Below are 24,319 nucleotides of genomic sequence, written 5' to 3'. Positions count from 1 at the left end.
ATCTTCTTCCAGTGTCCCGCAATCCAACCCTCCATGTCTTCCAATGTCCCACAATTCAACCCTCATACTCCTCCAAAGTGCACTACTACAGTCCCACAGTTAGTCCCCGCTGACGGAGCTGGCCTGGGCCCCCTGCTGTCTCGCTCCATCACTGCACTTATGCAGACAGATAGTCCAGTCTCCGGAGACCACAGTGCCTACAGGCTGCATGCAAGGCTGGACCAGTCTGCCTGCCAGCCGCATGGTATTTGGTTCTCTTTGGCTCTCCTTACTCAGTGCCCTATGCGCTGCCACCCCTCTGCCCACACAGGGACCTGTATCTCTAGCAGTGCCATGCCTGCTGGTGGGGTTTGTTAGGTCAGGAGTCTGGACCTATCCAGCTCCTCATCTCCCCCATTTACCACCACTTCAAAAATCTGACTTATTCAGAAAAAGAGAGAGCGAGACAGAGAAGGGTTAATTCATTAGTGCGGAGCCCCAGAGGGCTCGGAGATGCAAGCACTGCACGCCGCTAGGTCAATACTGTTATTTTCTCTTTTGAGTAAGAAAGTCCTGTACTTCTAGCTTTGTATTTCTTGTTCATTTTCATATACATCTTTATTCCCATAAAGGCCTCTTCATGACCCTCTTTTCATACTTTACCTAAATAGTCGTCTGTATAGCTCCTAGGTATTCTATACAATGCCTGCGGAAAGTATATTTAAATACAACACATTTTGCACTTTGCCTTCACGCATTCCATAGATTTCCTCACCATTTTATACAATGCCTGTTTTTCACACATCGCCTGTAACAAATCTATCTTTGACATAATTGGCCCATTTTCATACTACTTTATTCTTCTTTTTAAACTGACTATGTCTTACATGTTTCTATGGATGAATATACTGTAGGTCTACACTTGTTTAACTACCTATAGATGCTGCTTTATTGTCACCGAATTAGGGGGTTTTCAAGATTAGGAAAAACAAGCCTGATTTCTTCCAAAACCAGCAGCACAACCAACACTTTGGTTATGTCTGTTGCAGCTCAGCTCCATTAAAGTGAATGGGACTGAGCTGCAATACCACACAGAACCTGTAGTCAGGCGTGGTGCTATTTGTAGGGCAAAACAAAACAGCTATTTTTCTTTCAATACTGGACAACCTCTTTAATAAGGATTTTAGCACCTTAGAGGGTTGCAAAATTTTCATTTTAGTGAAGTTTGTAGTATATCTTACTTATTTGCATAAATTGCCCAGAGGAGCATGCATGGCCTTATAAGTCTTCTCACACCCCTTCTAGGTGCTCGTCTTGGGGAGAGACGATGCCATCCCCCAACCCACTCACCCCCTAGGTGTTTTTGGGTGCTCTGCTTAAGGAGACACGACACCTCTCTTGATCCTAGTTCATCTAGAGCGGGTTAGCACAACCCATGGCCCGCGGGTCACATGTGGCCGTCACTCTGCTAAAAGGAAATAGCTGGTTGTCTGTCTGTGGGATTATCTGTCTTTCTGTAGATTGCTTGGGCTGTTGTCTACAGGCAGTCGATGAGCGCCTTCCTCGGCTGAGAAGGGAAGTGCTCATTGGTTAATACATCTATGTGACAGGCACTTGTATTAACCAATAAGTGCTTCTGTCTGCAGTGATGGAAAGTGCTCATTAGCTAGTGAGGGGCGCCTCTTGCCAGGGAAGGGGGGAGGGTTGTAGAGAATCTGCATTGCTGCATGCAAGGAGGGGGATATTGTGCATTGAGGGGAGACATGGTTCTGGGGGAGTAGGAGTACATAAAGGGAAGTCATGGTACTGTGTGACCACCTCTGGTCCAGAGTTACCTTGAGTTACGGAAACAGTCAAGCAGGCTGTCCACCGCTGTTTTCGTAACTCCCATAGAAGTGGATGGCAGTTACAGAAACAGAGTAGTTCTGGAAACAGAATAGGTCGCTGTGCTACAATGTTTCTGCAATTCACAATTACTCCTGTGGAAGTTCTGAAAACAGCAAGCCGCAGTGTGCTTGGCCGTCCCCGTACTCCCCAGTCACCCTGGCTGTAAAGTGCAAAGAGGTATTCCCATGGCAGTCATGATGGGTCAAGATGGGAATACCTTTGTAAATGGTATTGTGACCCCTTAAAGTAAGGCTGTGCACCCTTGGCCTGGAGCATAGCTGCCATCTTATGGACTCAGCCGAGAGTCCATCATATCTCCATTACTGTGTAGTTAAATGCAACCTATTCTGTTACCAGCCATTTCGGCTAGGGAAAGGCTGAGTTTGATGTTCTTCATTGCTTCCATGCTCACTGCTTTTTTCTCAGGTTGTGTGAACCTCCAGAAGCATTTACTTTACATTAAAAAAATACATTGGTAAACTGCAACTATTAGGTATTACGGGCAATGAAATGAGAAAACGTGTGATCATATAATAGCCAGTCGTTTGATAACTAGAAAAAGTGCTATTAACTTTATGTACCAAAAATAATACGTTGGTTCTGATAATGACCACAAAATTTTCCTTCTAATTTACTGTTCACTGCCTGTTGTCATGTGAGATCTGTCTCCAGTAACAGAGCTAACAAGACAGAAGACAGGAAGTGAAAGAGGGTGATGACTTATGCTACCCATAGAAGGGTATAGAGAGGGGAAGGGAAGGAGGAGGGAGAGGCACTCACACAAATGTGCTATTGGAGCTAACTGAAAATTAGTTCTAGAAGCATATCTGTACATCAGAAACAGCATGTAGAATGAAGAATTGGTGAAGATCCAGGATACCAGTCATAAAATCCCCAGAAATAGTGTTATTTCTCATGTGCACACACATAGCAGCTTATTCTGGAAAGTCATCTGAAAGTAAAGGTACACTCCCCAAGAAGCTTTGTAGAGACCACGTGTGGCACCACACAGAGTGTCTACTGGCCAGTAATATGGAACTATAGGACCTCCGTGCCTTTTCACAAAGTTTAGCCTTCTGCATGGATCCTACTTTTACAATGTGTCTTGGATACGCATTACAACTGTCTTAAAGTGCATTTACACCCCAAAGATGATCTCTCAAAAGATGGCTTTTGAGCGATCATTCTGCTTAAACTACTACTTGGTACTCATGGTTATTAGTATCAATTAGTAGCATGTGAGCCGCTGGGAGCTGTATTCAGGGAACAGACCACCCACTGTTCCCTGATTACATTCCCTTTCATCTGACGCGGGGTTGACAGCTGAGAGAATATAATCAGCTGTTATCAGCACTCCCTGGGCAGAACATAAGCCTTCGGTCCTGCTATTAGCTGTTCTGCTGAACGATGGATTTCATGCAGAACTGAAATTTATCATTCAGCAGAAAAGTGAAAGATGGACACATTTACACCCAACGATTATCGCTCAAAAGATGGCTTTTGAGCGATTTTAAACGATAATCATTGTGTCTAAATGGGCCTTTAAGCACCCAACAGCTATCCCAGTGATTACCGCTCCTGTGCTTTCACAAGGGGGCAATGATCGCTCACTGATTGGAGGCGGAGCATGCCAGAGATCTTTTACGGCTGCTGGCCTCCATTCAGAGTAAACAGGAGGTTGTTCGTAGTTGAATGGCTGCCTGTTTACACGAGCCAATAGTTGCTCGGTGGGTTTAAAAGCCAAGTAAGTCTGATAAGTGAGTGATTCTTGCTCACTTTCCCAATTGGGTCCTATGATTACATCGGGTGACAGTAGATTGTAATCTCTCTTTTGAGCAATTACTTGGGCAACTTTCAGCTCGTGTAAAGGTACTCTTACATGATGCACATACTTTTGGATTTAGCAGGTTTCACTACATTTCCCGGGGATTGCGTCCTCACTGACCCCATCATTTACAGTATATTTTTCTTATGCAGTTTTAATGTCGGCTTTATTGCAGTAAGAATGCATTATTGTTCTAAGAATTACAGGCATTAGTTTTATGAGGTAAATAATACCATAGTGCTTGTCTCTGAGTCTGAGGCTTAAGCCAGTGTGTGTGCTATTAGTGTTTGTTGTCAATCCCTGAAGATAAGATTGCATTATACAATATAGTTTACTGATAACAATGTAGACTTTGGCACTAAGATTTTATTGTGTATTATGTATTGTAGTAGATTTTAAATGCCTTCTGGTTCTTGCAGACAGTATTGACGTGTATGGACCATATACAGCACTACCTTTGGGTGCATACTAGGCTTCCATGTGCACAGTAGATGTACAGGTCTGCCAATGTCTGGTACCCTTATGAGGAGCTGTATTCTTCCCCCATGGTAATGCTTCTAGGAAAAAATAACTTCAGACTGTAGCATGTGTTAGAGTATGCCAGGATTTCTTCTGCTGCAACGGAACAGCATGTATCCTAAAAAGAAGGTTCCTAAAAGTCCAGCAACATATACTGAATGGCCCCTTTATTAGAATCACCCATCTAGTAGCTTGATGAACCCTTCAGATCTGCAACTAGTTGTCATGGCATATTTTCCACTAGGTGTGGAATTTGCAAGAATATTGGCCCCTGCAAACAGGATCGCTTCTTGCAGTTGCCACAAAATAGGTGGAGGTGCTGATATGTTCTGAACAGCTGACAGGAAGAGTTCATTGATTCATGCAGCTTATACCAAATTCTGACCTCCCATCAGCATGGTGCAACTGGTATCTGGATTCATGCTAAGTAACTCAATTTTTGCACTCTTTTGCCCACTGGAGTCTTGCCTTTCTGTTTCTCTTAGACAGCAATGGCACTGCAATTGTTGATCCAGAGGAAGGCAAAAACCACTATGACTTAGAAGCCAAAAAAATGTCCTTCCCGACTCCAATCAGTCAATCAGAGTAATTTTCTGAATCAACAACCCCTCTGAAGTAATCAGTGATTATAACATGTAATATTGTATCACCCAAGAAAGGCGTCCAGGCCCCTCTTGAACTCTTTTATCGAATTCGCCATCACCACATCCTCAGGCAGAAAGTTCCATAGTCTCACTGCTCTTACAGTAAAGAACCCCTTTCTATGTTGGTGTAGAAACCTTTTTTCATCTAGACGTTGAGAGCGCCCCCAAGTTACAGTCACAGTCCTGAGTATAAACAGATGATGGGAGAGATCTCTGTATTGTCCCCCGATATATTTATACATAGTTATTAGGTCGCCTCTCAGCCATCTTTTTTTAAACTAAATAATCCGCATTTTGATAACCTCTCTGGGTATTGTAGTCCGCCCATTCCATTTATTACTTTAATTGCCCATCTTTGAACCATCTCAAGCCCTGATATGTCTTTCTTGAGTACCGGTGCCCAAACTGCACACAATATCCCATGTTTGGGCAGCATTGTGGCTCAGTATTTAGCAGTGTCTCCCTGCCGCACTGGGGTATCGGGTTCAAATCTGACCAAGGACAACATCTGCGTAGAGTTTATATGTTCACCCTGTGTTTACGTGGGTTTCCTCTCACATTCCAAAAACATACTAATAAGTGATTCTAGAATGTGAACCCCAATGGGGAGAGAGCCTGATACCAAGGACAATCTGTAGAAAGTGCTACAGACTATGCATGTCCTATTTAAAAATGAGGAAATAACTGTGTGGTCTGACCAATGATTTGTAAAGATGAACAACAATATAATAGTAACATAGTATGTTAGGCTGAATAAAGACAATGTCTATCTAGTTCAGCCTGTTTCAACCCCCCCCCCCTCCCCCTTTGTTGGTCCAGGGGAAGGCATAAAAAAAAAAAACAACGAGCCAATTTAGCTCATTTGGAGTAAAAAAATCCTTTCTAACTCCATAACAACCCCGCTGCTCTAGTCAAGTTCACCTATTCCAATGATTTGCCTATTTCCCTTGGCAGCAGCTGCCTGACATTGGCTGCTACAGTTAAGTTTATAGATAACTAAAATCCTCAAGTTCCTTGAGGATTCACAATGGTGCCCAAGAAATGGAGAAGACATTTCCTTCAAATAACTAGACATTCTCTTTGAGGCCTCTTTCATGGCATGAATTCTGTCCTGCTCGACAAGAACAGAACTCGCATTGAAAATGAACCCACTGGGTTTATTGACATGACTGATCAGGTGATTTGGAAGTGGCATCACTTGGCCAGCAGCTCGGCACTTACTACAAGCAGCAGGATGTCTTTGATGTGTTTTTTTTTTAAAGTGGAGATGCTGTGGAATTTTTTGCTGCAGAAATTCTGCAGCATTTCTGCTATGTGTGAACATACCCCAATACAGCTGAAGATACTTGCCAGTTAATGCTGATCAAATAAATATTGTCTGTCCCCCTCCCACCCAGAGATTGCATCTTACACTGTTCTTGCACTGCCTTGACTTTATTTATTATGCAAATTCTATGTGTTGATTAACGAGTATTCATGTTTTCTTTCTAGGCTTAACACCAAGAACTGGACAGAGTTTCCTTATCTAAGTTCCATATATTTTCTATGAACTATCATGGCATGTCTACATGATACCCGCACTCCCTCACCCTCCTTTGCCAGCCTTCTATCAGATGGACCAATAAGACGTATGGACACTGATACACCACCTGGCTGCACCCCAGAACAAGAACTAACCCCCACACAATGTGTATTGCGTGATATGGTGCGAACAGAAGTCACTCTTCCAAATGATGATTGTTCATCTCCCCTTACGCACAGTATACCCCAAGATCCACAAGAACCTGAGGACAGAGGTGGTGGGGGTGCAGCAGGTGGTCCTGGAGATGACAGACCATGTCGTGCCCTTGGAGACAGCCGCATGCAGTGTCAGGCTGGAGTTGGGTTCTTGGGTGGACTTTTTGGCTGTCTGAGGCCAGTCTGGGCTATGATTGGTAAAACGTATTCAACTGAACACAAGCAACATGAAGGTAAAAGACCTTTGTCTGGTAACATATTAGCCCGTAGAATAAAATATTGTGGTTCTCATTAAGAAAGACAAATTAATAATAATAAACTTTATTTGTATAGCACCAACATATTCCGCAGCGCTTACATAGAGAGGGGGAATACAGAAAGACGTGTGACGGCAGAAACGGTATGACTGCAGGAGTGGTTTATGATGGCTAGCAGGGATTGCAGTCAGTTGGTCAGGGAGCATGTTATCAGGTGGAGTACAGAGGGGTTTGTTTAGAGAATGCGGTATGCCTCCCTGAAGAGGTGCGTTTTTAGAGCACACCTGAAGTTCTGCAAGTCCTGGATTGCTTGGATAGCCTTTGGTAGTGCGTTCCAGAGGACCGGTGCTGCTCTAGAGAAGTCTTAGAGGCAGGAATGAGAAGTTCGAATCAAAGGGGCACTCAGTCTGGTTTCGTTAGCTGAGCGGAGAGCCCGGGCTGGGTGATGGATTGAGATGAGGGAGGCAATATAGTGGGGCGCTGCACTGTGGAGGGCTTTGTGGATGAAGGTAGTGAGTTTAAATTGAATTCTGTATTTAATGGGCAGCCAGTGCAGTGACCGACACAGGGCAGAGGCGTCCGAGTAGTGGCTGGACAGGAAGATGAGCCTGGCTGCCACATTCAGTATGGATTGGAGAGGCCGATCAGCAACGAGTTGCAATAATCGAGCCGGGAGTGGATGAGAGCAACAGTTTTTAACGTGTCCACAGTGAGAAAAGAGCGGATTCTTGCGATGTTCTTAAGGTGCATCTGACATGTTCGGGCGAGAGATTGGATGTAGGGGGTAAAAGAGAGATCAGAGTCAAATATGACCCCAAGGCAGCGGGCATGTTGTCTAGGAGTTATGGTGGTGGCACACACTGAGCTGGAGATGTCAGGATGAGGTTGGTTAGTGGAGGGTGGAAATACCAGCAGGTCAGTTTTAGAGAGGTTTAGTGTTAGGTAGAGAGAGGACATAGTGTTGGAGACAGCGGACAGACAGTCGGTGATGTTTTGGAGGAAAGGTGCAGAGATGTCATGGGAAGAGGTGTATAGCTGGGTGTCATCAGCATACAGGTGGTATTGGAGGCCAAAACTCCTAATGGTTTGTCCAATAGGGGCTGTGTAGATAAAGAAAAGAAGGGGGCCAAGGACCGAGCCCTGGGGGACCCCAACAGCAAGGGGAAGGTGAGGGGAGTTAGAGCCAGCAAAGGAGACGCTGAAAGAGCAGTCAGATAGGTAGGAGGAGAACCCGGAGAGAGCAGTGTCCTTTAGGCCAATGGAGCGAAGTATACTGAGGAGGAGTTTGTGGTCAACAGTGTCAAAAGCTGCGGAAAGGTTGAGGAGGATCAGTAGGGAGTAATCACCCCTCGAATTGGCTGTCAGTAGGTCATTGGATACCCTTGTAAGGGCAGTTTCTGTCAAGTGTTGAGGTCGGAAGCCAGACTGTAGGGGGTCTAGGAGAGAGTGCTCTGATAGATAGCTTACAAGGCGGGAGTAAACCAGGCATTCTAGTAGTTTGGAGATGAAGGGGAGGTTTGAGATGGGTCGGTAGTTGGCAGCATCAGTTGTGTCAAGAGTCGGCTTCTTTAGCAGTGGGGATATGATTGCACATTTGAAAGAAGAGGGAAAGATGCCAGAGGTCAGAGAGAGGTTGAATATAGTGGGGAGATGGGAGATGACCACTGGGGAGAGGGATCGGAGGAGGTGTGAGGGGAGGAGGTCACTAGCACAGGTGGTGGGGTGAGCAGAGAACAGCAATTTGAAGACTTCTTCCTCTGTCACTGGTCTGAGTACAGACAGTGAGCAGGAGCTAGATGCAGTGCTGACAAGACTAGGGTCAGGGCTAGTCTGGGATTGGGAGGTTATTTCCTGACGGATGTCATCAATTTTTTTTTAAGTAAGCAGCCAGCTCTTCAGCACTGAGATCCGTCACAGGGGGCTTTGGTTTAGGGCTGAGAAGGGAGTGGAAAGTATCAAAGAGCCGTTTAGGGTTGTGCGATAGTGAGAAGACGAGAGAGGTGAAGTAGACTTGTTTGGTGTGGTGGAGGGCGAGGGAGTATCTTGTAGATACTTTTTCATAGCTAATGCAAAGAAAGGATGTTATAGGAAGCTTTCAAGGCTACTAGGTCTCTTCATCAGGCTTATAACAGGATATATCTGAAGAAGCATATGTTTACACACAAAAGGCCAGAGACACAGTGTGATTAATGTGCATTTAGAACAATGACAAAAGAGGATGAACCAAAGAGTAAATGCAGAATTAGTCCACAGATAAGAGTGAGACAGCTTTATGGTCTCTAAAGTGATGTAGGTTCACGGACCTGCCCCCACTATCTCTGCACCAGATCACTCGAATGTTGTAGTCCGCCATAAAACCCTGACAGATATTCAGACCTGTGTTCAGAGTATCAAAGATAGTTATACATTTGTATTCCCAGACCTTCTTGTCTCTTTGGGATTTGAAGTTGCCTTTTAATATAGCAACCCTCATGTGTTCTATGTTGTGTCCTTGGTTACAAAAATGGACAGCCGCAGGTAACTTGGAAGGAGACAATTTATGATGGAAGTTGTAGACATGTTATATACAACTGGTGTCATAGGCCCACATTTATTAAGACTGGTGTGTTATACACCCGTCTAAATGCGCCAAATATATTCTAAAAAAAGATGCAAATCTTTTAATAAAACTGATGCATTTAACCCGCCTGAGGGCTCAGTCACACGGGCGCTTGTCAAAAAAGAACATATGGGTGGCAATGGAGCTGGTCATGCGGATTTTCGTACGTGCGGATTGTCGCCCGTGTGACTGAGCCCTGAAGTCAGATGATAAAATCTATGCTTGCTGTGATCAGGCGCAGATTTGCAACAAAGAAAGCTCACTTTTCTATCTCTCAACTTAATACATTTATCTTAAACATGGAGGTTGTACCCCCTTTTAGGCCCAATGTCCATGGGCAGATCTGATTTGCTGAATTCAAGATCCGTAAATCAAGCCACCCATAGGGAAACATGGGCACCCGCACATGAATTAAAGCATGCAGATTTGTTTTGCAGACCTTTTGCTCAATTTCAGTGCGGTTCTCATACGGACGGCTTCCATTGAAGTCAATAGAGGCCATCTGATCAGCCGCCCATCCGCAATTGAATTACGGATGGACCGCGGATTCCATGGGAAAGTAGGAGTTTAAAAAGAAAAACTCCACTGCACATGTGCGGCGGCGCGCTGGAAGGCGCTTCTGCACACATCCGCAGTGAAGAAAATAGAAAACACAAATAGACACGCAGAAGACCCGGACGGGTGAGCAGTGTCCTCGGCAACGGGGGCAGGATCGGATTCCGCTGCGGGCTTCCAATTTTTGTCAAGCGTGGCATAAATTTTGGCAAATGTGATGATTTAAAAACTATTTTTTTGGTGCACTGTCTACCAAAAACTTGCAGAAATACATTAATAAATGTGGGCCATTGTTGTTACCTCTGTGGCACCTGGTTTTGGGCTGCTTCTGATCTCACATATGGTATGACTGCTCCCCCAAGGTTCTCCATATGTTCATGATATTAAAGCGTTGTCATAAATGTGATATGAATGATTTTTAGTGCCATTTCCCTTTTCATAGGGACACTTCTACTAGTATGTTTCTTAATGTGAAGGGTCCTAAATGCATGTAAGTCCAGTAATATATAATTACTAGGACTCAATAACTTGGCTAATTTAAAGTGACCCTTCGGTCCTGGACAAACAAAGATGGCCGCACTGCTTCTCCGACTACCTGATGCACACTGTGTATTAGTATACATCATTAGTCTAAGACACTACACCTGCTTTGATTGGCCAGAGCTGTCATGTGAACAGCACTGGCCAATCAGAGCAGCATGTAGTGTCTTAGACTCTTAAGACATACTAATGTGCATCAGGTAGTCAGAGAAGCGGTGCAGCCTTCTATGGTTTACCCAGAATCAGAGGGCCACTTTAATAATTTATAACAGTAATTAAACAATTGCATATAATTTAAAAAAAGACTGCTTTCTTCTAGAATAGCATCACAATTGCCAGTTGGTTATATCAGACAATAGAGCTCAGCTATGTTGAATAGAAGAGGGAAGAGCTGCAATACCACACACAATCCATGAGCAAATGTGGCACTGTTTTTTTAGCAGGAAGCAGCCGTTATTTTCTGTCCTGTACAATCCTTTTATGACTCTAGCTAAGTATTCAGCTTTGGGCCGGTGCTCACTTACCACGTTTGCGAGTTGCGTTCGAGAGGTTCAGATGTAACTTGCATCAGACAGCACATGGACACTTGTCTGATTCACACAGATGCAGCGCAAAGACATGCATGTCCTATTTCTCATCTGTGACACAGACAGGGATAGGATATGGCATGAGTTTTTTCACCACTAATACCCACATTACTCTGCATAGCCCCATAGGCAATAATGAGGTTGTGTGCTGCCCATGAATTAACACAAAGAGCACATGGCCCTAAATCCATTACTGTGCCGGAGCCAGAGGCCGAATGATTGGAGTTCTATTGGGCTGGTAGAATAGGTGATTGCCATGCTACTTGTATGTACATTTATAATCTAGTTTCGTTTTGCCTAGAAGATTCCTGGGAAGTTCCCTTTGAGGAGATTCAGGATCTGCAGTGGGTGGGCAGCGGTGCCCAAGGTGCTGTTTTCCTCGGAAAGTTTCACGGTGAAGAAGTTGCTGTGAAGAAAGTGAGAGACATAAAAGAGACAGACATCAAGCACCTCCGGAAACTGAAGCATCCCAATATTATCACCTTCAAGTAAGTAACTTATTAAGGTTCCACAAGTATATCGCACAACTGTACTCGAGGTGGATGTTGGCTTCTTCTAGATTGCACATAATTCCGGCCACGGCTTCAGTGACAGGTGAGCCATTGTAATGTGTGATTGTTCTCAGTGAGAGAAACCAAGTAATCTTGTAGATATGATACCTTTCTACAAGATTACTTGGTTTCTCTCACTGAGAACAATCATACATTACTGTACTGGCTAACACGGTACCAAACTTTTTTTTCATTTAGTCATGGTAGTAGCACACCATGACAATATCATTCTCCGAGGAAGCTGAGATATGAGTTTGTGTTTGACTGCACTGATTCTCTGTCCAACAACATAGTAATGCTGCAGGATCAAACTCTTCATTCTGGTAGAGCTGCTATCCTAGCTATAGCCAAAGAACATTAGCAGCAATCACAAATTACTACTAAAAGTAAAGATATGGCCATAAAGTTCACCTGATCTCAGTTTACATGAAGGGAATATCGTACTGGAGTTAGGCAAGGTACGCAGCATAAAAAGTCTAAGGTACTTTGAGATTTTCCCTGTAGTAAACAATTGCAGTCACCTCGATTCACATGAGTTCATGCTCGAACCTTAGCTGCCACTTAAGATGCATTTACACACACAGAAGATTGCTCGAAATTCATCAGCACATAACAGTTTTGAGCGATCATTTTGCATAGGTAGTAATGGGCTAATCAGCCCTTTAGTACTTCATTTGCATGTATTTAGAGAACATTGCTATTGTTCTCCAGTGGGACAGCTGTTAAAGAATGTTATCAGCGCTGATCATGGAGAACTCAGCATGCAGTCCCTCTTATCAGGGATGAGGATTTCATGCTGACCTAAATTCAACAATGGACAAAAAGTGCACAGTAAGAGCACGATAGCCGCACATTTACACACAACGATTATTGTTCAAAAGATGACTTTTGTGTAAAAGGGCCTTTAGTTTCAGTGCATCCTATTAAAGCTACTTCATCTATGGGGAAGCTTGCAAGGACAAACCTGCTGTGGATCAACTTGCCAAGGTCGAACTTTGACAAGGTTAGAGATCTCCTTTGAAAAACACAACATACAGGGTTATGTGTGTTAATGTAAAATGGTGATCTAGGAATCTATCCTTCTCCTTTCCAAAACTCAACATCAGAGAAAAAGAAATGCACAATCTTACCTCCATATCACTTATACCCCAGACAGTCAGAGTTAATGGCATTAATGGCTCCAAACTCTTCCCAATCTCACAAATTCACTGTCTTGGGGTAACCTTTGATTCTGTTGTGTCCCTTAAACTACACATCTAAACCCTTACTGCCTCCTGCCATCTCCAGCTCAAATACATTTCTAATCCACTGTTAGTCTCAAAACCTTTGGCCATGACTATATATATATATTCTTTGTAAAAAAAAATCAAGCTCCTAGAAGGAGTTGCTGTTTTGCTGCAAAATCCGACATGCAGTTACATCTCAAGCAAATATGTAAAATGATTAGAGTTATGATGTGATTAGATGAACGGTCTTGTCACCTGAGGCCCTAAAAATGGTTCCACCCTTGGCCCATAAAAAGGCTCTCAGAGGCTCCTTGTGTGGAGTGACCTCTTACAGCTTGTGTAGAGCTTTTTGACCACTAGATGCCTCTACGACACAATCAAAGAGATTTCACCCAGTTAACAAAGTTTGAGAGAGGCCCATAATTAGAATACGAGAAGCTGGTTGATCATATCGACGAATTGACATTCTGATCAGACTTTTAGAATGTTTGGGACCAGGGGATATGTGAAGGTATGCACACAAGGTGACTGGACGCAGAACACCCTTGACAGAACAACAGTAGAAAGGTTCATCTGACAAGTATGAGCAGCTCCAGCTATTTCGTTGTCCGCCATCCAGAGATAGGTGGCACCATTGTTACAGACTCCTGTGTCTATCATAACCATTTCCAGGCACTCGGCTGAAGGATATTTGGTCTCACGGCGCCCATTACATGTACTGCCTTTTACACCCACCCAACATCGCCTACATTTGCAGTGGTGTCATGAACGACGAAACTGGACTTCTGCGGAGTGGAACCGGGTCATCTTCAACAACTAATCCAAGTTTAGTTTGGGCACTGACGACGGCCGTGTTGCAGGGAATATACGACAAGTTCATATGAGAGGCTGCACACTACCAAATATGTTTTGCTGTTGAATGATAATGCTCTGATAATTTATAATGTGGGAAGCGAAGTCAAAGAAGAGATTGAAATATCACGAACAATGAAAACAAGAGTTGAGATGAGCGTTTGCCAAGTAATGATTTCATGGACCATTTAATGAGACTACATATAGAAAGAAGTACAATTTGTAAGAATACTGTAATTAGTGAGTGGGAGCAGAGATGATGATGATCAATGGGTCTTAATAAGGATTACTGGATAATAGAGAAAAAGTAGAAATATAGTAATTACAAGCTGTACATTCATATTAATTAACAAATTACAATTAACTCTGTGACAGAGAACCTTCTGTTGTACATTTACTATGATCATTTAATTTATGTTACTGTTATAGTATTTTACAATCTTTACTACTAGCTTTTCCGTTCCCACATTTCTCAATTACCCATTTTTTATGTGCCCTCTCTTGTAGGGGTGTTTGTACCCAGGCTCCTTGTTATTGTATCCTAATGGAGTTCTGTGCCCAAGGGCAGTTGTATGAAGTTCTGCGTGCCGGAAGGAAAGTCACTCCCTCTTTATTAGTGGACTGGTCTATGGGGATCGCTGGAGGAATGAACTATCTGCATCTCCACAAAATTATCCATCGAGATCTTAAGTCACCGAAGTAAGACTTTTTTTTCTGTAGTGTATTTATTAACATATCTTGGCTTTGCAAGCAAAAATTAAAATGAGTATTTTCTTGACCGACCCATGGTAGCAGATTCAAAAAATAGAAGTAACAAGCAGCACTCTTAACATGTGCTGCATGAGGATAAGGGTGCATTCCCACGAACGTATATCGGCTCGGTTTTCACGCCAAGCCGATATGCGTCGTCCTCATCTGCAGGGGGGGGGAGGATGGAAGAGCAAGGAGCAGGAACTGAGCTCCCGCCCCCTCTCTGCCTCCTCTCCACCCCTCTGCGCTATTTGCAATTGTAAGAGGTGAGACAGGGGCGGGGCTAATTCACAGAACTTGGCCCCGCCCTGTCATGCCTCCTTTCATTGCAAATAGTGCAGAGGGGCGGAGAGGAGGCAGAGAGGGGGTGGGAGCTCAGTTCCTGCTCCTGGCTCTTCCATCCTCCCCCCCCCCATGCACATGAGGATGAGGTATATCAGCTCGGCGTGAAAACCGAGCCGATATACGTTCGTGGGAGTGCAGCCCACATGTAAAGTCAGCAAGGCCTGGAATCAACAGAAACATATATCCAGTAATAACATAGTTCCATAGTATGAAAAGCCAAAAAAAGACATAGTCCATCCAGTTCAGCCTATTACCTCCCAATGTTGATCCAGAGGAAGGCAAAAAAGTTCTCGCAATAGGCACATTCAAAGTATAAAAATGTTGATGATTTTTATTCCTCCATTTGGTTTGCTGTACTTCCTTTTTTGTACTGCCCACTTATTCCTCCATTGAAAGTGCAAGGTTTTCACTAAATTAGTCTTTGGCGTAATTGCCAAAGACCAATGTGGTCGAAACGTTGTACTTGCAATAGCGGAATAAAGAACACCAAATTTTTTTGCACCTTGAATGTTGTCATTCAGGCTTTATTCCCATGATGTGAGGTGTAAAACCTCGTGAATGGGAGCACAAATCTAACGCTTGTGTGCCCGTTCAGACAGCATGGGCCCCAGCGCATATACGCCGAGGCTGCCGTGCTGTTGAGCCTTTCCCTTCCCTCCCACTCGCTGTCTCACCTCCTCTATCCTCCCCATCGGCTGATTGCAATGGGAGGGGCGGGGCGGGGGCAGAGCCAAGCACATCCCCGTCCCACCTCCTACCATTGCTGGCTGCGGACAAGGGGCGGGGATAGGCGGGAGCTTAGCTTCGCCCTGGGCCATCCCGTCCCATGGGAATCAGCCGGAGGGGAGGAGAGAAGAGGGAGGGAGTTTAGCAGTCACAGTGCTAAACTCCCTCCCACCTCCCTTCTCCGGCTGCTGTCATTGGCTCCCATAGAAGCCCATGCAGTGGCCAACATATTCTGGCCCAAAAGATAGTTCCAGGACTATCTTTTGGGCCCGACGTAAAAACGCCTGATGCTATATTGGCCTGCCAAGCGTTTTTACGTTGCAGGAATATGACCATCTGATCTGATGCATTGGAATCCAATGCATCAGATCACATCGTATATCGGCCGACCGTGAAAACAGCGGGCCGATATACGCTCGTTGGAAAGAGCCTTGAGAATGTATTATTAGCTATGGTGGCAACTGAGATACTAATTTTACAAGTGTGGCTTTAAACATGACACTTATCAGAATATTTGCTATTTTCTTATTAATTACTGTCAGTTGTTTCCGCTGGATGATTTACACCCACATTCTGCCATTCCTTATTATGGTTAATGGCTGGGGCATATTGGAGATGGTTGCTATAGTAAATGCTTATGTAACAGATTGAAGGATTATAATTCCTTCTGTTCCAATTATTACAGTCTTGCTTTGTTCAAGTACATGATCACATACAAGCATCCTCCAGTAAATACTGATTGATCAATTGATTGAAGTCATATTCAAAAAAAGGGGGATTTCCAGATACTTTTAGAAGATTAAATTACTTGTACAAAGTTAGCTAAAATATAAGGAACTTAACAAACAATTGAAATAAAGTTTTTAACCCCCTAGTTACTATGTTGCACCTTAATGACCAAGTTATTTTCTTAGTTTTTTTCACAGTTGTTTTGAAAGTGCCATAACTTTTTTTTGTCAACATTAGCTATATGAGGACTTGTTTTTTGCAGTACAAGCTGTATTTTTTACTAGCACCACTTTGAGGCAAATGTAATACGTTGCAAAACTTTTAGTAGTTTTTTTGGGGGAATGTAAACAAAAGCCGGAAATTCCACCATTGCTCTTTGGGTGTTTGTTTTATTGGCGTTCACCGTACGGTAAAAAAGACAAAACATGACTGTTATTCTCTGGATCAGCACGATAAGGGCTTATTCAGTCGTGCGTATATCGGACGGGTTTTCATGCCTGGCCGATATATGCTGTCTCTCTCTGCAGGGGGAGGAGGCGGGCTGGGCTAGGAGCAGTGCTCTGAGCCCCCTCTCCACTCCACGCCACTGTTTGCGATAGGAGGCCCGGGACGGTGGCGGAGCTAAGTTCCGCCCGCCCCGCCACTCCCAATGCAAATATTGGTGAGGGGCGGAGAGAGGGGGCGGGAGCTCAGTGCACTGCTCCTGGCCCAGCCCACCTCCTCCCCCTGCAGAGAGAGACAGCATATATCGGCCACCCGTGAAAACCCATCCGATATACGCACGTCGGAATAAGCCCTTATGGCGATACCAAGTTTTTATATAGTTTTTTTATTTGTTACTGCTTTTGCACAATAAAAATACTTTGAAAATAAAATTATTTTTCATCGAAAGAGCTGTATAAGGACCTTTTGTGGGTCAACATGTAATTTTCATAGATACCATTTTGGACTGCATATGACTTTTTGATCACTTTTTTTATTCCACTTTTTGGGAGGTAGTCGTAGCAAAAAGCAGCAATTCTTGAATAGTTTTTTTAGTTTATTTTTTATGGCATTCACTGTGTCGCATGAATGACGTTTTTTCTTCATTCTGCAGGGTCAATATGATTAAAGAGATACTAAATTTATGCAGTTTTTTAAAATGTTTTACTATTTTTAACCAATTAAAACCCTTTTTTTAAATAAATAATAATTCAATTTGCATTGCTGCCTTTTTTGAAGATACAATCGTTTGATCGCTACCATAGTACACTGCATTACTTATGTAATGCAATGTACTATGCATATGCCATCAGTCAATCGGGCTCTGTCGGAAAGATTCGGGGAGCGGCGCGGGTGACAGGTGAGTTGCGGCGGGGAGCGGGGGGGAGATCTCCCCTCCATTTCTCCCTGCTCTCCCCCGACGCTCCCCGCCCCCCGAATCTTTAGAGACGAGCGGGGAGATACTCGGCTAAGGCACTACTCGCTCGAGTAATATGCCTTAGCGAGTATACTCGCTCTTCTCTAGTCATCAATATACCTTAGATTCAACTGACTGCTTTCCCACCAGAAACCACCATACACATGCATACTCGGCTCAGCCAAGCTTACATGGGTTCTAAATGTAGAGAGGAGAGAAAGTAGCTGCCAGACAGTCCTAGCAGTGGCTTATCTATCGAGAACAAAAGGATGGGACATTTGGAATCCATCTACCTGGTTGTATCTCCCTCAAATCTGCCATTAGGCTGCATACACCTTAGATGGTTGGTCAGACCTGCCAAAATCAGGTGTGTATGGCCACCTTAGGTCATTAATACAGCATTAGATTAGAAAAACATGGCTTCTCTCTAGAGATGAGCGAGCGTACTCGGAAAAGCACTACTCGCTCGAGTAATTTGCATTATCCGAGTATCGCTGTGCTCGGGTCTGAAGATTCGGGTGCCGCTGCGGCTGACAGGTGAGTCGCAGCGGGGAGCAGGGGAGAGCAGGCGGGAGAGAGGGAGAGAAAGATCTCCCCTCCGTTCCTCCCCGCTCTCCCCTGCAGCTCCCCGCTCCGTGCCGGCACCCGAATCTTCAGGGACGAGCACAGCGATACTCGGATAAAGCAAATTACTCGAGCGAGTAGTGCTTTTCCGAGTATGCTCGCTCATCTCTACTTCTCTCTCTTATACCGCCATGCCAATCTTGTTAATGTACTGTCTGGTGTTGCAGATCAGCCCCTTGAATAGAGTTTCGCTGCAATACCAGACACGGCTCAGGTTTAGTGTACATCTTTGATTAGGTGAAAAATAAAGTCAATCTTATACTTGTTTTACCTGCGTACATTGAAAGCAAGTATATGGACCTACCAGTATTACAAATATAGGAGCTGCAATGAAATTGTTAACATTAACTTCTCCAGCTCACATGTTTAATCTTGTACACAGCATGCTGATCACATATGACGACCTGGTGAAAATATCAGACTTTGGTACGTCCAAGGAGTTGAGTGACAAAAGCACTAAAATGTCCTTCGCGGGAACAGTGGCCTGGATGGCACCAGAGGTCATACGAAATGAGCCTGTCTCTGAAAAGGTGGACATCTGGTAAGTAAACAGTGTATTAAAGGGGTTGTCTAGTTGTAAACTATTGATGACTTATCTGTCTTCAGGAACCCCCATTGATGAGCTGTTCTCTGGGCCGGTGTGCTCCTGTACTGAGCTGATTTCTGCAGGATGCAGACAGCTCCATTCCCACTGCAGTGGTGAGGCTTGGTATTACAGGCAGAGTTCCCTCTGATCTGAAAGGGAACTTTGCTTGTAATAACAAGCCTGGCCACTGCAGTGGGAATGGAGCTGTCTGCTTCCTGCAGAAACCAGCCAGGTGAACAGCTGATCAGTAGGGGTCCTGGGTAGTGGACCCTCACTGATCCAATACTGATGGACTATGCTAAGGGTAGGCCATCATTAGTTTATAACTGAACAACCCCTGTAAAAAGAATGCCATATTGTCATTATGTCATTATTACAAACTTCAGATTGTCTTGAATATTCTCAATATTATGTCTAAAAACTCAAATATTCCCCTAATTATACTTGGGAGACTGGAACATAATTGAAGGGGTTTTCTGGGACATAAATACTGATGGCCTACCTATCCTTAGGATAAATGATCAATATCAGATTGGTAGGATTCTGACTCCAAGCACCCCAGGTGATTAGCTGTATGAGGAGTCTATGGCTCTCAGTTCATCAGTCACATGGCGTTTTTGCAGCGTGGTTCCGTTCAAGTGAATGAGGTTGAGTTGTAATACCAGGCACAGCTGCTATGAAGTGTGCAACAATGTGCCTGGTATATAATGAAGAGGCCACAACTCCTTCAAACAGTTGATAGGGTTGCCAGGAGATGGACCCCCACCAATTTGATATTGATGAACTACCCAAAGTCCCCCCAAAAACCTTTGACATAACTGTATGTTACAACCTGTTCTAAGGAATATCAATACAGGAGGACAACAAGGAATCTCAGTATGCCAAGTTGCACACTAGCGGGGCCATGTGCTGTCTGTATAATTCCATGCACTCGGCCACATTATAGCCTATAGGGCTATATACAAGGATGCTTTTGACATAGATCCATGGTCTGCATGAAGAACTCATGCCATGTCTTATTCCTGTCCGTCTCATGGACGGGAAATAGGACATGGCAACGCATGCTGTGTCCAATGCCAGTTGCACCTTGAGTCTCTTAAGCGCAACCCGCAGTTACGGCAAGTGTTCACCTACCTACAACAGACATACTTATAGGTCAAAGTGCTACATGGAAAATGACAGTATAATCCTATAGTAAGGATCTGTAGGGTCTGGAGGGTACATCGTCTGTTTCACTGATTGCTCCTCGGTCATTGGGTTACTGGAGCAGATGCTGTGACTCAATCCTTGTTCTATCTGTGTCTCGGTCTGGTATTATGGGGCCAGATGTTTTGGATTACCAGCAATCTCTAGTTCTGCTTAATTCCCTTACTAGCCAGAGAAAGCTGGTTCATTTTGGGTTTGTAGCGCTTTCTGTCCAGCTGGCCTTAACATTCTAGTTTCAACTATTGCATCATGTTTTTGCTAAGCCCTTGCATTGCTCATCGGTTTCAGTGCATGACCTAATTCCATCAGTCTAGTCTATACTTATAGGGATGCAAAGGTAGCATTTGCACCAGGATCATATACCAGAAAAGGTCCAAAGCCCTTCGGCCACAGAAAAAGCCACCGGTTTATGAATGCACATACAGGTGGTGTCTTCTTCCAGATTTTACACCACCATTGACCATTCAACCTGTGGTTGAACTCCACACCCAACATTGGTTCCGACTGTCCTGTCCTTTGACAAACTGATCTACTATCTTTTGACATCTGTCAGGTCTACATGGAAGTTCTCTAAAACTTGACACAGTGCACATGATATGTAACTAATATGTTACACGTGAGACCGTTTATCTTATTGCTTCATCTTCCTGTTCTTTTGCTTTGGACACAAGTATTTGGCAGGGATTACATCCACCATTTAATCTACCAGGTGTTGTTGAGTATCATTCATAACTCCATATAGGAACAGCTGTAATCCGTCACATGCCAGAGCACAGTATGTACAAATATGTTCTCAAAAACCCGTAAATGTAACATACAAATTGATTCCTTATGACCCAGCATCTTGTATCATTCAGACATATGCGTGTAATAGCTTCAATACTATGACAGGACTCATAAGTAGACCATATATCTACTTGGCGTGTAGCTTGGATCATGCAGTTGTTTCCCTTTTATGTTGTGGGATCTGGGTTGCTGTAAGGCCTCCGAGTTAAGACTTTGTCAATTTTTAGTGTCTTCAAAAGCTGCACCTTATCTTTAAGACGGCTTCTATGTCACATCTGGGCGTCACACGTGTGGGGATTACGGTTACGTGTAGACAAGATGAAATAGTGTAGAACTCAATAAACAATTATTGTATGTTTCAGCAGGGGTGCGATTGTGTAACCCTCTTAGTATAATGACATTTCATGCAGTGTATCCTGATCGCTGAAAGCCTTGCTTAACCATAAGCCAGCAGTTTCTTCACAGGCATCAGTCTTGGAAATTCACTCCTTGGGGAAAAATAACATTTCAGACATCTGGCTGATTACCCAGGCGGAGGGTCTAGAGAGCCCAAGACTTGGTGTTTCCACTTAATTATATTAGTCATATTTTCCAATAAGTGTAGTGGAGCAGGAAACAGAGAGCGGGGCTACAGAAGAGCGTGCAAGAAGGGCCATTTGGTAACACGCTGTTTTTGAAAAATATTTCAAACATTTTTTTATAACTGTAATTTTCATTGAATTTTTCAAAAGGAAACCAAATACACGAAGAAAAAAAGGCAAGTAAATGCCAAACAAGGGACCAATACATGTAGTACTGTGCAAAGGTTCTAGGTGGGTGAGCAAAAAATGCTGCAAAGTAAGAATGCTTTCAAAAAATAGAAGAGTAAATCGTTTATTTTTGTCAATTAACAAAATGCAAAGGGAATGAACAAAAGAGAAATTTAAATCACAGGGATTTTGTAGGATTTTAGTCGGGGGTATGGTTAACCAATTATGTCAAATAGGTGAAAATGATCATCATGAAATACAGTCATTAACTGAAACAGAAACAGCTGTGTAGGCGGCTTAAAAGTAGGTGAGGAACAGCCAAACTCTGCTACAAAGGTGAGGTTGTGGAAGACAGTTTTAAGTAACAGGTCATACACACTGGCAAAGCTGAGAACAGCAGTAAGACACAAGGTAGTTATACTGCATGAGCAAGGTTTCTCCCAAGTAAAGATTTTAAAGCAGACTGGGGTTTCAAGATGTGCTGTTCAAGCTCTTTTGAAGAAGCACAAAGAAATGGGCAACGTTTAGGACTGTAGACGCAGTAGTCAGCCAAGAAAACTTACGGCAGCAAATGAAAGACAGATCATGCTTACTTCCCTTCAAAATCATGGTTAGGATTAAAAAAAATACATCTGTCCATTTAGTCCAGCCTATTAAATAGTGATCCACAGGAAGTCAAAATGAGATAGAAGAGAATTTTTCCTTATTTAAGGAAAAAAAATCCTTTCTGACTCCTGGCACTTGGAATAATCCCTGGATGACCGACCCATCTGAAGTAATCAGTGACTATAACATGTAATATTGTATCGCCCAAGAAAGGCGTCCAGGCCCCTCTTGTACTCTTTTATCGAATTCACCATCACCACATCCTCAGGCAAAGAGTTCCATTGTCACACTGCTCTTACAGTAAAGAACCCCGTTCTATGTTGGTGTAGGAACCTTCTTTCCTCTAGACGTAGAGGACGCTCCCTTATTACAGGCACAGTCCTGGGTATAAACAGATGATGGGAGAGATCTCTGTATTGTTCCCTGATATATTGACACATAATTATCAGGTCGCCCGTCAGCCATCTTTTTTTCTAAAGTGAAAAACCCCAATTTTGATAACCTCTCCTATTGTAGTCCGCCCATTCCATTTATCACTTTAGAAGATGTCTAGAAGTGCCATCAGTTTAAATCTGGCAGAAACCAATAGGTCCCCACAGAGCCCTGACCTCAACATCATTGGGTCTGTCTTAGATTACATGAAGAGACAGAAGGATTTCAGCAAGTCTACATCCACAGAAGATCTGTGCTTAGTTCTCCAAGACGTTTGAAAACACTTCCATGCCAAGTTCCTTCAAAAATTGTGTGCAAGTTTATCTAAAAGAATTGATGTTGTTTTGAAGGTAAAGGGTGGTCACACCGATTGAAGTTAGATTTTTCTTTTGTTTATTTACTTTGTATTTTGTAAATTGACAATTAACACTTCTAGTTTTGAAAGCATTCTTACTATCCAGCATTTTTTCCACACTTGCCTAAAACTTTTCCACAGTACTGTACATATATATCATGTCCTAAGATGTATTGAGACCAAAATGACGCAGAAAACAAGACAAAACTGGCGTTGGGGGCGAAGGAACAAGAGGAAAAGAGGCGATTGTACAGGCCATAACCATTTCTAGAAGAATATGTAGCAACATGGATTGCAAACCTATTTTTAATATTAACCCCTTAGTCTATTGACTGGGGCCACTAATGGGCTTTATTCTGATGCAGTGCCTTTTTTATGGTGCTGCATGAGAATACCAGCACGGGCCCCCTGTGGAAACAGGGGTCCAGCTGTCTGGTGATCAAAATAGGGGTCCGGCTGTCTGGTGATAGAAAGAGGGGCTCGCTCAATTATTATCATGAGCCGACAACTTGTCCCTCACTTATGACGTCAATGACACCGGCAACCCGCAATACCATGTGACGCCTTGTCGGAATGCAGCCCGAAGTGACTGGTCCAATACAGCAGGTCCCGGTAAGGAATTTAAATCCCCGGATAACCCCTTTAAATATTGATGACCCATCCTTAGGATAAGTCATCTATATCAGATGGTTGAAGGTTCAACCTGTAGTACACAAAGATGATGCCTCTTTGGCCTGTGACGTTCATTGGCCACATGGCCTTTCTGCAGCTCAGTCCCATTGAAGTATGTGGAATTAAGCTGCAATACCAAGCACCGCCACTATGCAACGTGCAGCACTATGCCTAGTATGCAATGAAAAGGATGCAGTTTATGCTGGAACAAAGTGATTAGTTGGGGTGCTGTGAGTTCGACCCCCACCAATCTGATATTGATTGCCTATCCTAAGGTGATCCTGGATGATTAAATAGACATTGATGACTTTTTTATTGTGTTTCATCCATCCTAATATTGCGCATGTATTGTATTTAATACTATATGCCCCCACTAGTGTAAGTGCTTCCTCTTTTGCTCTAGCTTTTGCTCCCATCCCTTCTTGTCCCGCACCCCTTCCATGTCTTTGTTTAGCCTCCGCAGTACCAGTGCATGTTAATCTGTGCATGGTGGTGCGGTTCGGAGGGGAGGGGGTTCTTATCATTGGCACACAGGGGTAGGCAGTGTTACTATGGAGATGAGCCATAAGATGGGTGTGGGATTATTGTCCATCTGT

At 43.6% G+C, this 24,319-nt stretch overlaps 1 protein-coding gene across 1 annotated transcript in view; it reads left to right on the top strand.

Moving 5' to 3' along the window:
* Positions 1–6,409: 6,409 nt before the first annotated feature.
* The window catches only part of MAP3K12 (mitogen-activated protein kinase kinase kinase 12), a 37,827-nt gene continuing 19,917 nt past the window's right edge, over positions 6,410–24,319 (top strand). Inside the window, exons 1-4 of the mRNA XM_066593809.1 lie at positions 6,410–6,824; positions 11,434–11,617; positions 14,266–14,457; positions 18,714–18,872. Of these exons, the coding sequence (XP_066449906.1) occupies positions 6,410–6,824; positions 11,434–11,617; positions 14,266–14,457; positions 18,714–18,872 (950 nt within the window). The remainder of the gene's footprint in view (positions 6,825–11,433; positions 11,618–14,265; positions 14,458–18,713; positions 18,873–24,319) is intronic.

Source organism: Eleutherodactylus coqui, chromosome 1 (genome assembly GCF_035609145.1).
Source record: "Eleutherodactylus coqui strain aEleCoq1 chromosome 1, aEleCoq1.hap1, whole genome shotgun sequence".
NCBI classification, from domain to species: Eukaryota; Metazoa; Chordata; class Amphibia; order Anura; family Eleutherodactylidae; genus Eleutherodactylus; species Eleutherodactylus coqui.
Note: the sequence above shows the minus strand (reverse complement) of the source record. Positions and strands in the feature narration are given on the sequence as shown.